Source organism: Impatiens glandulifera, chromosome 1, assembly GCF_907164915.1.
Source record: "Impatiens glandulifera chromosome 1, dImpGla2.1, whole genome shotgun sequence".
NCBI classification, from domain to species: domain Eukaryota; kingdom Viridiplantae; phylum Streptophyta; class Magnoliopsida; order Ericales; family Balsaminaceae; genus Impatiens; species Impatiens glandulifera.
Window position 1 is genome coordinate 102,735,188 of NC_061862.1, and position 18,124 is coordinate 102,753,311.

Below are 18,124 nucleotides of genomic sequence, written 5' to 3' on the forward strand. Positions count from 1 at the left end.
TTATACTTAGAATATTCAAGGTTTTATTTAATTAATTACCTTGGGTATTTATAATTAAAAAATACAATATATATATATATATATATATATATATATATATATATATATATATTAACATATTTTTAAAGATGTAAAAAAAATCATTATGTATAATTTTGTTATTTTAATAATTAAATTATTTGTTTTAAATTAGCCTAGATTAATTATTTTAAATAATTATTGTTTGTTTTTATTTAATTAGATTAAGTGATTTAATTTGATTAATTAAAAATATACAAAATCGTTTTCTGTAAAGAATTAGCTTAGATTAGTTATTTTAAATAATTTGTTTAGTTGTTTGTTTTTATTTAATTAGATTAAGTGATTTAATTTGATTAATTAAAAAATACAAAATCGTTTTCTTGTAATTAGTGATTTAATTTTATTGGTTTTTTTAGTTTTGATTTTATATTGCAGGCTAAACGTTGAATTCAAGAATACGGTAGAAAGATTTTGAAAAGTCTCTCTTGGCCATAAGACTAGGAATGATTCCTCATGACTCTCGAGATTTTAATTAAATTAAAATTTTTTTGACATGGTCATGAGGATCCTTTCCTCATACCGTTAAGGACCAAAATCCTAAGCAAACACCAACTATTATAGGTTGTGTCATAAGTTTTTCTCATGTGATTTCTATTAAAATCTCACATCAAAAGAGCAACCCTTTGTAAGCTCTTTTTTTAATTTGTATTTTAATTTTGCTTGCTTTTTTTATTTAATTACATGCATTGTTTCCTTTATGCTTGTTCTTTTGATAGGTGTTTAGGACTTTTTGTTTTGCTTATTAATTCGTAATCTAAATAAACAAAAACCCAGAAAATTTAATGTAAATAAAGGTCCTTGACCTAAAATTTCTTTAAAACCAAAACTCGGCCCAAGAATTGGCCATTTGAAAGGCTCTCGTCCAATATATATTTAAAAGCCCTAAAATAAATTTCATTCGAGCTTAATGTAACCATTTTATGTTTAAAATGTTTCCATCAAGGCCAAATTTTAAAATAAAACCTAAAACTATTACATGGTTTACAAGTAAACTAAAAAAATTGAAATCCCCTCTTTTAGCCTAACGACAACAAGATGTGGATATTCTCACCCTAAGGTCCTAGTTTTGACCCCGTTAGACGGCAAATTATGCGCCTGATTAAATGGTTAAGTGTGTTTGCGGGCTAAATGCTTAATTCGTTGTCCCATTTTTTTAAACTAAATTAAAAACATTCTTCATCATGTATAATGTGATGAATTAAAAATAAAATTGGCCTGGACTGTTTTGCATTATTTGTAATATGATTAGGTGTAGCTTGAGTGGAATTCTTAATAAAAAATAAAAAGGTCACTTGACCGAAAAAATAACCCTAAAATCAAACAAAATACAATCTATCTCATTTGTACAGTTTGATTTTTTATTTTCTAAGAATGATTAGATCTTAAGATTTTCTGTTCATATTATTATTTATATATATGTTAATAGATATTCGGGATGTTTTGTGTAAATTGGGATACATTTGGATCACCAAATCTTTAGTTAGTTAGGATCTAGTTAAAAAACTGGAAGAATAATAAACAGTTTGCTTTAGCGACGCTTAGGACCCACAACTTGCACTTGATGCTGACCTAGGATCGAGGACCGATGACCTGGGACCGAGACCGAGGGCTGATAACCGAGGACTAAGGACCGAGACCGAGGACTAAGACCGAGATCGAGCTATGTCTGATTTTTGACCGTGGAGGCTTAGCCGCGACTCATTTTTCATTATTTTATTTTTTTGTTGACATTTTTTTATTTTCTTAGTTAAGTTTGTGGCTTACTTGATTCTAGGTTAGAAAAAATTTAAAATCAAGCTCTTAACTAAAAATCGAACCTAGTCCTAACTTAGACTTATGCTTTTTCTTTTATGAGTTCTCTTGAACTCATTTTTTTTATAAAAATAAATAAATAAATAAATTAATAGAGCCTCTATAATATTTTCTAATTCACTTCAATAAAGTTCTTAAGAATCAATCTAGACCTAAGCCAATTAAATGTTGATTATTAATAATGAGTTTTGATTCTTTAGGATAATTTTTTTTTGTGGATTATTTGTCTAGGATTTTAAACTTTTGTCTTTGTAAAATTCATTCCTTGTATTTTTCATCTCGTGCAAACCCTTAGAATTTTAAAAAGATGGAAAATTTTAAATCATAAAACGTAAGAAATTTGAAAAAGAACAAAATTAACTAGTATAAACCTTAGGGGCGTTGTGAAACATAACATCTAAAAAACCCTTTCTCACATGGAGGTTAACTAGTATAACTCACTCTCTTAATTTCCAATTTTTAGAATTAGGTGGCGACTCTCTAGTTGTGAGGTTAATTAATATTGAAAATTTCAAAGAAGTTCTATGTCGACTTCTCATTAAAAAAAATTCAATCTCTAACAGATTCTACAAGAAAGTAAGATATGGAGTCGTCTATAAAACCTCAGTTTTCAACTTAAAATTTTCAATAAACTTAAAATTAATTCCCCTCACTTACATTTTCAAAACCAACTTTTAAAGAGCGTCCCAAAATTTTCATACTCGTCGATCAAAATGTATTTATGAGAGACATGAATGATGTACAAACTCAACAACCTCAAAATTATGTCTTTGCAACAATTCAGTTTAATCAAATAATTTTTTGAGGACAATTTATGACATTCGTTGCATATTTTGATACACGCAGTTTTATCAAAATGGATGCCAAGACAGAGTTTAGTAATGCATACATTTTTTTGGAAAAAACGACTTAGCGTCATTTCATTAAAAATTCCCAAAAACGGGAAAAAAACCACGAGTTTAAGAGATCATTCTAGACAGGCCTAGAATGATTTTGAAGTCGTATCATTCTGAATAAAAGCTAAAAAGTTAAAAACGTAAATGAATTATTTGATTACAATGCTTTCAATTCTAGTGAGTTTAAAAAACGGTAAATTCCAATTCCTGCAGATATTCCATTTCTGCTCCGTGATTGAAATTTTTCTCCATAGTCCCGCGAGGGCGCTGTAATATGATACAATATCTTTCCATAACTTTTCAACGCTCTTGCGGGTTCTGCCATATACCCTTGCATCCCGTTCTTGCCAAATGTTATACACCACTGCTCCAAAGCCACACTTGAACACACTTGTTGCAAACCTATTTCCTTTGGATTTGAGTAGTGCCGCTTCTTTGATTTCATTCCATTCGCTCGGGAAACTGATCAGCTCTAGGCTTTTATAGAATTTGTCCCAAAGCTCCGAAGCAATACATCATCTCACGAATAGGTGATCTATGGTTTCTTGATTTCCTCTACATAGAAGACAGCTCGCGTTCGTGATGCTCATATACTTGCTGATACGATCACGAGTGCTGAGTCTTTCCCAGAAGGCGATCCATAGGATAAATTGGTGTCGAGGGATAATCTTCGTTGACCATACAAGAGAAGCCCATTCTATTTTTTGCGCTTTTTCCCGGGTTACCTCCCATATTTTCTTCGATACCAGCTTCTCATTGTCCCCAGCTTTCCATTCATGAATATTTGGTCTTTCGTGTAGTTGTATGTTACTTATATGATCAAGTATCCTCTGTCCTTCTGGAGTTCTTCTCAGGAGTGAGTCCCAATTCCCGTCTTTAATGTCTTTGATTTTCGCTTCTGCATTTTCCCTTCTGATACGAGTATTTTGAAACTCCTCCTTGTGGATGATAGGCTAGTTTTTGAACCAGGGGTCGTGCTAGAATAGAGTGACTTTCCCGTCCCCTAGCCAGATGTCATAAAGATCTGCAATATCGCTTCTTAATTTAAAAATCTTTTTCAGAGACCAGCTCATACCTTCATAAATTTTGCAGAGCCGAATAGTAATGAATACATAGAAGAAACAATATGGTGAAATAAGAAAATTTTAAGACCAAATGAATATGGTTTGCAAATTAAAGAAATTTATCTATTTACTTAAATATATGTCTCGTAAGTGATACCATAAATTTCACAAAATAATAATCTCTTTTTGTTTGAGGTGAATTTAGTTGATAATGATATGTATCATGAATATAAAAAATTTAGGTGGTATATTGACAATTTGAATACATTCTAAGCAAGGACGGAGCCACGTGTAATCATTCCGGGCTATAGCCTAGATGTCATTTTAAGAATTTTTTTTCATATAGAGAAAACTAATGAATTCCATGTAATTTTGAAGAACAAATTTTCTATATAGAGAGAGTAAAGACTTACTTTTATATAGGGTAATTTGACTTCTATTGGTAATTTTAACAAAGCTAATTCTATGAATCATTGGCCCACTAAAAACTATATAATTTATTCATAATTAAAAAAATATTAATTTATTCATAATTAAAAAATATTAATACTCTAACCCTGCACTAATTTGAAAAATAAAAATACATTCTCCTACTATATTTCAATAAAATTTAAGGCTAAAATAGAAGATTTCACTCTGTCGAATCTAAAATGAAATTCATTATCATACTGTGTCATTTTAGATTAAATTCATTCTCTCATCGGGTTTCTATAATTTTTAGAGTTGTTGTTTATCTTTCATTTTATTAGTATCTTTAGTGGTATATATATTTTTGTTTGTGTGAATTATTTTTATACACTTAATTTTCTAATAATAATTTTAATATATATATATATATATATATATATATATATATATATATATTTATTTATTGTAAATTTTAAAATACTAAAAACTTTTTTTTAATGAAAAATTGTGAGAGAAAGAAAAAAGATAATATTTTATATTTCTTTAAATCAATAATTGATAATTTTTCATTATCTTAGTCGATTGAAACAATTACAAATCATTTCGGATGAGATTTTAGAATTTTCTTCTAAATCTCAATTAGTTTTAGTTGAGTTTGATAAACTACCTTGAACGAAATCTTAAATTACGTATTTTTATATGAAGATATCATATTAATCATTACTATAAAATTAGATTATAAAATTAGATGAACTTACAATAAAATGGAGTAACAACAACTATATTCCTACTATCAATTTTAACTAGGTAGATTTTAAATTATGGCTCCGCCCTTGATATTAAGTCTGAATACGAGGTAAAGTTGAGTTGGTAATTATTACTCCACAGAGAACTTTGTATATCAATGTTGGATTAGTGATTAAATGTTAAATGAGATGATTGATTTGCCAAAGTGAGAATAAAAAGTGGAGTTATATATTATCAATTTAAATACGCAGTAAGTTTGAATATTTGTATTATCGTATGCTATGAGATTGTGTTAGTAATCATTACTACACATAAAATTTCATATTTTAATGTTGTATTCTCTCATACCATAATGTTCTCATACCATAATGTTATAATATTGTGAATTTTTTATTGTCTGCAAATCTTATATTTTACCGTCATAAAAATTAAAATTAAGTTAATTAAGAAAAAATGCTGATTTTTTATTTTATTTTTCACTAACTTATTATTTTTATCACTTTTCACTTTCAACTATATTAAAAGATAATAATTAATTAGATGCTAATTAATGATAAATATTTTGTTTGATATTTTGTTTGATATTATATATAAAATGACTCATTATTATTTGTTAAAGAATTATTACTTTCTTAGGTAATATATTTATCATTTTTTTTTTAAATTATACAATCTTTACAATAATAATATAGAAACAATGTTTATATACAAATTATCATAAAAAAAGCACATCAAACAAATACAAGGAGTTTTAGTATTTTTTGGTTAAGATCATTAATTAACATGAATCTTAATTAAGATATTTACAAAAATTCATTAAGTAAATAAGACAGATAAACCCGAATTTTAAGTCCTAACCTCTATTTAATTCAAAACATTTGAAGGTTAAAAATTTAATATATATAACTAATTTCAACTATGTATGTTTCTTTTTATAGAATATTCTAAATAAGATCAATATGAATTGAAGTTAAAAAATAATTAAAAGATTATCTTTAAGTTATAAATATTTATATATTTTTACTTAATTATAAAATTTAATTTATGAAATATATGAAATTCACATAATTTATTTCATTCTTGTTATATTTTTTTTATATATAGTTTTCTCATTGAATATTTGTATTATTAAGAAAGATGGGACGATTTATTAAAATTTTTATTTTTATGTTTTATTATTGAACTTGATTGGTGGTATCTATATATATATAATGATGCTTAATTTTTAAAGTGTCCGGATTGCCGGGTCGAGAGCTGTGGTTAATTTGGATACTTGGGTCGGATTGTGGGTTGACCCGCATTTAAATTTAAAACGATTAAAAATAAAATTAAAAATGCTAGAGGTATGTTTCGAACTTGCAACCTAACAAAACAAGTACAACTCTTTAACCAACTAGGCTACAAAGACTTTATATTTTAAATTCAACACCAAATTTGATAAACGCGGGACGTTTTAATATTAATATAAGTTCAACTTTTTAACTAACTAATCTATATATATAATGATGTTGAGTAAATGGATAATTGGGTCGGATTGTAGGTTGACCTACCCATAAACTTAAAACGGTTAAAAATAAAATTAAAAATATTATTCGTAATTTTTTTTCACGGTTTTTTATATTATTAATCGTGCAAATGTACGGGCTAAATGCTAGTGAAATTAACTAGACTAATTACAATTTTGTAAAGGAAGTGAGTTCTGGCAATTTCTCCCATGGTTCGTCCCAAACAATGGCCTGGTACTTCCCAACGACGCCTCCATCCTTGACATCGATCACGAGACTGTATCTGACACCGGATATAACTTGAAATTCTCCCTCTACCAGGCTATTAAATTCAAGGGTTGTGTTGGCTTTAGTGTTGTATTCTGATATCGCGAACTTTCCAAACATCACAATTTCAGGGTTCTTAAGGTCACTGATGGGCGCCCATCCTCCAGCAAACCCTAAACAGTTGACCTTGAAAGAAAAGAGAGAGACTAATAATACTAATGAATTGTTTAGAAGTCATCTTTGTCTAGGTTTAGTCATTGATGCTATGTGGTTGGTTCACCTTCCTATTTATACTATTTATACCAGGGTAATAGTGAACATTTTTTTTATAATATAAAGATAATAAATATATTACTATTACAATAATATCACTATTATATTATATTATATTATTATATTATATTAGTTTCTTATACGTTGATATAATGTTTATCTAAGTCAATATATATCATTTAATACAATTTATTTTATACTCTAACATAGTATCAAAACCAAAGTTTTGTTCTTAAGTTACAAAATTTAATATTTCGTTGCCTCCATCAATGATCACTTTAATCATTTTTTAGGGCTTAAAACTCTATTAATTATTATTATATTTTTTAATAATTTTTTTTTCAAATAATTCTATTGATATTCTTATTTTATTTGACAATCATATTATCTGAGTTTTGTTTTCAGTTGTTGTTTTATTCTATTAATTAATTCTCATTATTTTTATTGGTCTTAATATAATCATATGTGTTTCTTTATTGTTTATTTAGTCAACATACTACCATTCTTTCATTATGATGAATTTCTTTTCAGGTGTTGTTTTACCCCAACATTCTATTCCCATATGATTCTACTTTTTTCGCTGAAATTTTTTATGCAACACATTGTTATCCTGTTCTTGGATAGATCTTGAGACTCACGAGTAAGTTCGGAAGTCATTCGATTGTTGTTTCACCATAGCATTCAATGACATGAAATTTTATCTCTTTGTTGGTTTATCAGTCAATACACTGCCATATGTAACTGGTTGAAGCTCACGAGTTTCTGAAACTTGAAGAATACATCATCAATATTTAAATATCTCGTCTTCAACCTCAATTTATTCAATTCCTTTCTATCTTGAGTTTGAGGAGGGATGTTATAATATAAATATAATATATCTGTAAGATAGTATCATAATATGATAAATTGTGATAAAACAATATTATATTATTATATTATATTAGTTTCTTATAAGTTTAATATAATGTCTATACAATAGTACCTATGTAACTCAATATATATCATTTAATAAGATTTCTTTTACATTCTAACACATTTTTGGGTTTAAGGATTTGAGAAATTAAAAAAAGAATTTGAGAAATTTGAAGAAAATAGTCAACAATATTAACTATTCTATGTAAAACAAATCAATTATTGTCCAAATATTAATAAAAGTGACCAAAATATATAACAGATCTAATATATAATATTAAAATTTATAAATATTAATGATATGAGATAAAATATATTTATATAAAATTAATTAAGAAAAAGAATATATATAATACTTAGAAATGCTCTGTATAAGAAAATATTGATAAGAAAAGTGTTAGAAAATTCGATTGACATGATTATTCATTCCACATCTTTATATTTTTCAATACTTTTCATTACTTTTCAAAATATATATTTGATGAGAAAGAAAATAAAAAAATATAATTATGAGAGATAAAAAATTATATATAATATATATATATATATATATATATATATATATATATTCATATATTTATGATGAAAATAAAATAAAAAAAAAAGGTTATTATTAGTGAGTTTATAATTTATAAGTTAAGTGGTTTTTGTTAGGGTGGATAGATACGGTATACTTTAATTATTTATTTATACCTTAAACCTTACCAAAAATTTCGGTATAAAACAATTCATACATTTACATTATCTTGATTTTGGTATATCTTAATTTCGGTATACCTTAACTTCGTTAGTCATTATATCTTTAATACTTAAAAATATAATAACTTAAATAAAAAAAATCAATTTAATATGATTACTACAAAAATATTACATAAAAATAAAAATAATAAAGATATTTATTATAATATTAGTAATTAAATTTAGTTACAAAACTTAAAATTAACAAGAATTAACATAAATATATATTGAAATTAGAAAAAAGTGGAGGTCAGATAATATATTTTATTTGAGATGAATTTAATAACATATTAGACTCTATTTATTAAGTCTATATTCAAAAGAAAATAAATCAAACACATTCTAGTAAAATAAAATTATTTTATAAAAAAAATATCAACATATTGCATATATTAAATAATATAATTATATTATATTTTGATTTAATTTTAAAAAATAATATTTTTATAATTCAATTAATTAATATCAAATATATTTATTTCCTTATAAGAATTATATATATATATATATATATTTTTTATAAATATTATTTCGATATTATTTTCGAATTTGATATATTTATCATACTTTGAATTTCGGTATCGGTACTATATCTTATCTTTCTTTTGGTATACCGAAAAATTTAATATTTTTAATATATTAGAGTACGGTATTTTCGATATACATATAATATCGGTAATTTTCTCATAGGTTTAGTGATTAATAATATATATATATATATATATATATATTATTTATTATTATTATATATATATGATTTTCCACAGTAGATATTTCATTTTGGCCATTTATAAAAAATGGCTCTCAGGTGTGTTATATATATAATATATATATATATATATATTTATATATATATATATATATATATATATATATATATATTTATTTTAATAACTTTCAATTTCTTAAACGTAAATTAATCTTTCAACTTATATATTTTTTACTTTTAAGTTAAAAAATTAAATTGTTTTTTTAAATATATAATTAAATTATTAAATTTATTAAACTTAAAATTTAATCTAATTTATTTTATATTTTTAACTTAAATTTTATAACTTAAATTTTATAAATTATAAATTTCTAATTATAAACTGTACACATAAACATAAAAAAAAACAATTATTTTATTAATAATGTTTGTTTTATTTAAATATATTATTAAATTATTTTGTTGTTTATTAATTATTAATATATAATTAATTTTATTTTAATTTTATTAAATAAAAGAGAAAAGATTAAGATTAAATATGTAAAGTTAATAAATATATAGATAATATTAATAAAGTTAAAAAAAATAGTTTAAGAAAATAATATTCTAAAAATATTCTTTTAGATTTCAGAATGAATTTTTGGGTTGAAGATGAATTAATGTTTGATGTGATGTTTACTGCATTTTGTGGGTTGAATATGCTCTTACACGATTTATATATATATATATAACTTTTATTTATATATAAAGTTGATGATAATATTATATATATATATATATAATGAGATAGAAAATATATTAAAAAATTAATTATAAAAAAATAAAATTTATTATAAGAGAGAAATCTTATAGTGAATACATGACGCATATTTTCAAATTAAATTGATGTATTATGCGTTATTATGTCTAGAAAATTATATTAGACTTCTTTTCTAATTATTATTTCTCTTGAACACTATTGATTGTCTGAAATATTTCTCTTGAACACTATTGATTGTCTGAAATATTTGTATAAACTTGTGCTTAACTGATTGTAACAGTTTTTGTTTCTCGAGACTAAGAACAATTGATCATACAATCATTCTATATCTCAATGATACATAGCTAGTTGAGTGTTCAGGTCTATCCCTGTCTGGGGTTGGCGGAGTTGGCAAAAAGCGATAGGTGATAAATTAGTACTTGTTTAATTTTTTCTATTCAAAAAATCTCTCTTCCAGATATTCAGAACAGAAAGAAGGCACAATTATCAAAATTAATGCATTAAGGTCTAGTCCATGTCCAACTCTCTATACCCAAGCCTGAAAGCAGGTTATGTTAGCTTATTCACAGATATTTTTGATATGATCTCAATTTGATGAATTATTAAGTTTAATTATGTATTTTATTTAGCTTATATGTCCATTTTTATTTATTTATAATATTATTTAATAATTAATATTATATATATATATATATATAATGTTATATATATATTTATTAATTTGATTTTAAATATTATTAAATCAATATATGTAATGTTATATATATATATATATATATTTATTAATTCGATTTTAAATATTAATAAATAATTTAAATTTAAAAAATAGTATAATTAAAAATAAATTATATTACTATATTAATTTTTATAATATTTTTTGTTAATATATAATTTTAAATATTAATGAATGACTTAAATTAAAAAATAATATATTTTAAGATAAATGATATAAGTATATTAATTTTATAGATATATAATTTTAAATATATTTAATATTAATACGATATAAAAAATATTTAATAATATTTAAAAAATCAGAGTTTATTTATATTTCATATTTTGCTTAATTATTTTATATATTAAGATAAATATATTATAAATAATATATAAAAATATATTTAAATTTATATTTTATAATATTAATTTTACGTGAGCTTATTACGCAAAATTATTGTACTAGTTTATTATGCAAACGCTCAAACGCAGTGTATATATAAAAATATTAAAAATATATGGAATAGATTAGAGAGAATGAATCAAATGATTTAAAAATGATTAATAAATTAGAGAAGGAATAAAATGATTAGAAAATAATAAAATAGATAAGAGATAATGAATAAGAAAATATTTAAAAGTGATGATAGAGAAAAACGATGAGATTATAAACTTAAACGCAAAATATGTTTGATTATAATTTTTACGTGAGTTTATTACGCAAAATTATTGTACTAGTTTATTATGCAAACGCTCAAATGCAGTGTATAAATGCTGAATATAACGTGGCTGCATTACGCAAAATTATTGTACTAGTTTATTATGCAAACATTCAACGCAGTGTATAAATGCTAAATCTAACGAAGCCGCAATTGGTGGAGGTCTTTGACAGGAACCAACCGTGGCATGTTGCCACAGTGGAGAAAATGATTCAGAATATTTTTTAAATTGGTTTACTTAATAATTTTATTTTTATTTTTTTATCATTTCTAGTTATAGATGATCTTCATCGAGCATTGTTTATTAATATTTGTAACAAGATTTTTAAATTTTTTTTTCCAGAAATTTCTGCACAACTACAACTTATAACACTTTACTTAAGCTTATATGATTTTAATATTTCTTGCATGGCATGTTGTTTCATTGTTCATTTTTACACTTTTTATTAATATAATCACTATTCATCCTTAAGTGATGAAAAAACTCATTATTATAGTGGATCTCAATGTTGTTATACTTGTGCTGCTGTGATAGATCTGCAATTCGAGCTCATACACGAGGAGCCTTTCAAAGTGCACGATCTAAATGTGCATAATCTTAAAAAGCATAATTATGATTTTGCAAAAAAAATTAATTTGATAAAACCACCTAAATTTAATTGACTCATTTCAACGTGGTCATTTTCCTACAAACTATTTTGTAAATCCTTTTTCCCTTTCTTATTTTTATTCTCAAGTTACTTCTCTACCTTTTTGGCATGAACATGGTATCATTCTCTCGGTTTCAGATTTGACAATACATGTTGTTGAGTTATGGAGTCTACACTTATAATAAACTCTACATTGTTAATTAGAGTTTATTGGATTTTCTTTTTGGTTTTGGGCATGGACCTAACCAAAGTTATTTAGGTTTATTACCTGAATATTTACCCTATAAATATGTGATTATTAAGGGTTTACATTGTGAAGAAAGAATTCTAGAGAGATAAAGTGTGAGGCAAAAACTCTGTATTCCTTCTTCTTCTTCATAGTGGAATCTGGTGGTGGCTGAAATGAATGTAGCTCAATTGAGTGAACCACTATAAATCTGTGTGTTCTTGTGTTCTTCTTTCTTGTGTTTTTTACAGATTGTTTCAAGCAGGTCGGATTTGGGAGATACAAATCCTAACAACTGGTATCAGAGCAGTTAGGCTAGATTTGAGCATTGGAAATGATGGCAAGTGAGAACAGTATAGGACATGAGATTGGAAGATTTGATGGGACAGATTATGCCTTCTAGAGAATGCAGATTGAAGATTATCTCTATGGAAAAAAGCTTCATATTCCTTTGAGTGAGAAACTAGAGAAGATGGATGAAGCTGAATGGAAACTCCTTGATATACATGTTTTGGGAGTTGTCCGATTGACGCTAGCCAAGACGGTTGCTCACAATGTAGCAAAGGAGAAGAACACCATGGGTATGATGAAAGCTCTTTCTGATATGTATGAGAAACCATCTGCTAACAACAAGGTACACTTAATGAAAATACTCTTTTACTTAAGAATGGTTGATGGTACTTCTGTTACTACTCATTTGAATGAATTCAATACAATTGTGAATCAATTGCTATCTATTGAGATTGATTGGGGGGATGAAGTTAGTGCCCTGATTTCTGACAATTGCTTAAGAATAATAAATTAATTATCTTTTTCAATTTAATTCATTATCATTCATAACTAAAAGTTCCAGTGTCCTAAACAAAAAAAAATAAAATAGACAAACAGAAAAATGGTTTAGTTTTTGAGGAATGAAAACCAACATGTTATCTTCGCATCTCACTTTAAAAAAAATTGTCGAATTGTAACAAAGTGATTCCCTTATATGATGTTAATGATACATGAATTATATGCTGCAAACAAATTGTCGTCGATCTATATTTTTTTCCTGAAATAGTTTAAACTGTATTGTAATGTTTCATATGCAAAATAGAGCTTCTTCTGATTCAAATGTGAATAACATAGTTTCAAATGTAGTTTCAAATGAAAATATTTAGAATTTAGATTGTTGTATTTGATCATTATTTTTAGTCATTATATTTATGCTCCTAATTGTTTTTAAATTTGATATTTGTTAAATAAACTTTCAACCAATATGAGTAGACAATCTCAAAGAAAAACAAGACTAAGTGAATTTGAAAATATAGTATCTGACAATGTATGATTCGGTTAATAGAGTTATAATTTGGTTAATAGATTTATTTGTGTCTCACAAAGTTTGTTAATGGATTTTGAATGATGCTATGTATGAAATTGCAAATAGACGAACACCAAAGAATAAAGTGGTTTCAAAGAAGAAAGTTTTATCATCTATACGTTCTAAAATGGTAGCTTTGTAACCCCGAGAAATACCCTTAGTAGCTTAGCACGTGTTTGGATGACACGTGGCAATACGGGGATCCCCGAGGTGGCTCGAGGTTCGATGGTTTAAACTTTGGTTTGCGTGCCAGACATCTTTATAAAATATAACATTATTTTTAAAAAATTTAATAGTACTTGACAACTTTTAAAATTTATTATATAAAAATAATTAATCTTATTCAAATTTTAATAATCTAGAGATTTGTTATAATCAAATGACTATTTGATTTAAACCCGTTTAAAATTAATTAGTCCTTGGATCAGAAAACTCAGTCCTTGGATTCTTGGTCCTAGGTGCGTTTTTTCGGTTATGGGGTTCGTTTTCTCAATCTCTATTGAAGAACATGACCGATGATCACCGGTCTTAGGCTAAAACCTTAGGATAGTGTGTTCTCATTTTGGTCAAAATTTCAGAAGTCCATAACTTTTTATTGGGATCATGAAATTATGATCAATGACAATTTTAAAGTCCTTACAAGGATAAATTTTAAAACACCATTTTGGGATATCTTAAATTAGGCCGTTTCAAGGCTTGATTTTTGTTACATTAGCTTTGAAATGATGAATATAGTTGAACACAACCAAAACAAGAACATCATAACATCATTAAAAAAGTTTTGGAAGATTGAATCAAAATCCCAAATTTCTAAAAACAAGATTTGATCATAACATGATAAAAGTGATGAAACAATTGCTTGGAATTCATCCTAACATGTTAATAAACATGTATAACAACTAATTTGATCAACAAATTCGGATTAAAAGCAAGAATACATAATTTCAAATTTTTAATTTTGAAGCTTTATTTTTCAAAATTTTAATTTGACCAAACATTATCAAAACGTGATTGTAGTTGCTTGGAAATCATTATAACATGTTAACAAACATGTATATAAACTACCTAAATCAAAAAATCCAAATTAAAACCAAGAACACAAAGATTTCAAAAATCCAATTTTCAAACTTAAATTTTCAAAAATTTTGATTCAAGTTGATTTTATCGATTCTCTTTCAACAAAAAATTCATACATTATATTTATAATGATTTTCAACAAAGAAATCACATAATCAAAGCATAGAACAGATCAAACCCGATCAAAGTAGGAAAATTTGAAAAAATTCAAATTTTCAATTACAAAACGAAATATAGGCTTCTGGTTTCATACCAACACTTGGAAAACACTCCTGGGATGTGTGGGAGTCTATCTAGAAGCCTAGATCGAAGTTTGAATCATCGGAGTAAGTTTTGACAAAACTGCTCTTGGTCAGAATCTTCAAGGCTTGATTCAATGTGTAATTCGTTGTTATTCTTCAATAATTTGCTTCACAAAGCAATGAAGAATATTTATAATGTAGATAGGCCGGTTGATGTAAGCCAATTCAAGACGAATTTGACCTCTAGCGTGCTTATCTTCAAAGTTCTATCCAGTAGTTGAAAGCCTTATCCAGTGTAGGATAAAGCTGGAGGATAAGGGTGAAATGTAGGCGTCGAAGAGAGGAGCATGTGGCTGAAAAAATCAACGGATTTGATCGTCTGTGGAAGAAACTATAGCTTTTGGAATAATTGTGCCGGCAACGATCGCGAGTCCGGCGAGGTCGCAATTCTAGCGGAGAAGACGAGTCAAACGACGTCATTTCGAGTGACAAAATGTTGGGTTCTATTGGGTCCATTAGCGATTAGACTAAAGGAGTTAACAATCTCATTAGTTAATCTGATGTGGGCGCGCACGCGTGGCTCCGCTACATCCGGCTTCATGGGAACGTCTAGATTGTTGGATGAAGTCTGAACGCTCATCTGATGGTCCAGAATCCTGCAGCAAAGATTAAAAATAATTTATGCTACACTGGATTATCAGATTTTATTTTTATTTAAAAGGTTTATTAAAATCAGTTTTAATTCCTTATAAATTCATTTCTTCACCAAAAAATTTCTGGAATCATAATAAAAATTGTGATCATAATTTGTTTATTTGGAATTTTTGGGAATTTTGGGGTATTTTATTTAATTGGTTTAAGTCATAATTAAACATAAATCATTATTAAATCACATTTAAATATTTTTAACCTCTTCTTTGGTCTAGTTTGGGTAAAATAAATATAATATTTTATCTCAAATTATTTTTAGAACTTTGAATAATTTCATTAATTATGGTTTAATTATCACAATAATTAACCCTTAATTAGTATTTAATTCCTTCTTTAAGTTATTTTGAATATAAAAATTCAAAATATTATTAAAAATAATAATATTATTTAAAAATTAGGGTAAGTCAAATTTTCATGCTTATAAGACGATTGCTCCTCCCAAGCAACGGTTACCTGGTGCACTTGCGTATTTTCCTTTTCTTGGGAAACGACTTGAAGGCGGGGTAGCTTTGACAACTTTTCCCTCTTTTCCTTCATTCTCGATAGCATCATCGAGGTTAATGCTAATTTTCAGCAATTTCTTCATTATTAGGAAAGTTTTGACGGTGAGTCCAACAGAATATCGTCTGTTAACGTTTTTCAAAATCATGTCGATTTGACGTTATTCGCTCGGGAAGGAATCGATTCATCGGTGACAACTTTCCATCATTTGATAAACACGGAGAATTTCTCATTTTCCCCATGTTTGATTTTCTTCAACCTCTTTTATGGTCATTCGAGGTTAAGATGCATTGAGAAGCGTATATGAACGCCGCAACTAGTTCTTTTGTGCTTTGTAGATATACTATATTTTGTTGGTGATACTAGCGCAGAGCATCATCATCAAGATACTGGGGGAATAGGTGGAAAACAATTGGTTCTCCGAGTCGCAATGAGGTCATTGCAGAAGCATACATTTTGAAAAAGATAGACAAATCGCTTTTTCTATGTACTTAGAAAGAGCTGGAAGTTTGACGCCTACCAGAATAACATCTCGTTCGACAAATTTCATAGCGTCTTTCCAGTCATGATGTTCTTCAATGCTTTTTCCCTTAGCTAACTTGTTCAGTTGGGCTTGCATTTCTACATGCATGGCTTGAACTTGAGCCATTTGGTATTCATATTCCGTTAAGAGTGGTTGGTCAACTGTTAGAATTTGTTTTTCCTGTGAATTCAGGGGGTTAATTACTTCCTCATGTTGTACTCGTGTAGTTTGGTCATTATCCTCTTTAGAGTCCTCATAGAGAGATTTTTTCTTGAACTTTTTAACTAGGAGGACGGGGGTTAATGGGAGTGAATATAACTGGGATTGCCTGGTTAATAAAACGAGGATAATAAGGGATGTTCTGAGATGTTGTAAGAGAGTCTCATTCACCGATAGTGGAAGGGGTAAACCCCAGCCATAAACTAGGGATTATCAACTCAATTAAAATTTACCCCAACCTCCACAATGCTTGCGTCCTATTGGACGAATCATCGCCAAAGGGTGGGTCGATCCCGGTTTCTTAGTTTTTCCTCTCACAACATCACTCGGTTTATAATAAGTTGTCATTCCACAATGATAAACTTTGAACATAAGTGTAGAAGTACCAATCTTAGTCGAGTACTTCTTTGCAAAAAGAGGGTGATATACCCTTTACATATAAAGGATAATGACTTAAAATAGGGATAAAACCTATGCGTCTTTTAAGGTGTTGTTCATTATGAGACAAGCCTAATATATGTGAAAATGTGATACAAATGTTTTAAAAGCCATGTTTATGTTTTTGAGTCAAACATTTTAAATCCCCGACATAGTCACCAAAAAGTTGTAACACTTAAGGAAATACCCTTTGTAGCTTAGCACATGTTTAGACGACACATGGCAATATGGGGGGCCCTAGGGTTGCTTAGGTTCGATAGTTTTAACCTTGGTTTGCGTGTCGGGCATCTTTATAAAATAAAACATTATTTTAAAGATTTTGATAGTACCTAGCAGCTTTTAAAATTAATTATGTAAAAATAATTAATCTTATTCAAATTTTAATAATATGGGAAAATGTTATAATCAAATAACGATTTGATTTGAAACCCGATTTAAATTAATTAAACATAGTTAATTTAAGAAAATATTAATTATTTGAAAACAGAGTCGCCAATTAATTTTAGAAAATATAAAAAAAAGGTATACGTGTACAAACGTATTTTATACTAGAGTTTTATTTTTGGTTTGAAGTT

General features: G+C 26.8%; 1 protein-coding gene across 1 annotated transcript; it reads right to left on the reverse strand.

The window, feature by feature from the left end:
• Window positions 1–6,681: 6,681 nt before the first annotated feature.
• On the reverse strand, window positions 6,682–17,018 carry LOC124938902 (cystatin-1-like). The gene is made up of 3 exons (XM_047479426.1): window positions 16,861–17,018; window positions 16,322–16,494; window positions 6,682–6,953 (listed from the first exon to the last, which is right to left on the reverse strand). Exons 1-3 carry the CDS (start codon window positions 17,016–17,018, stop codon window positions 6,682–6,684), a joined length of 603 nt encoding a protein of 200 aa, XP_047335382.1.
• Window positions 17,019–18,124: the final 1,106 nt, after the last annotated feature.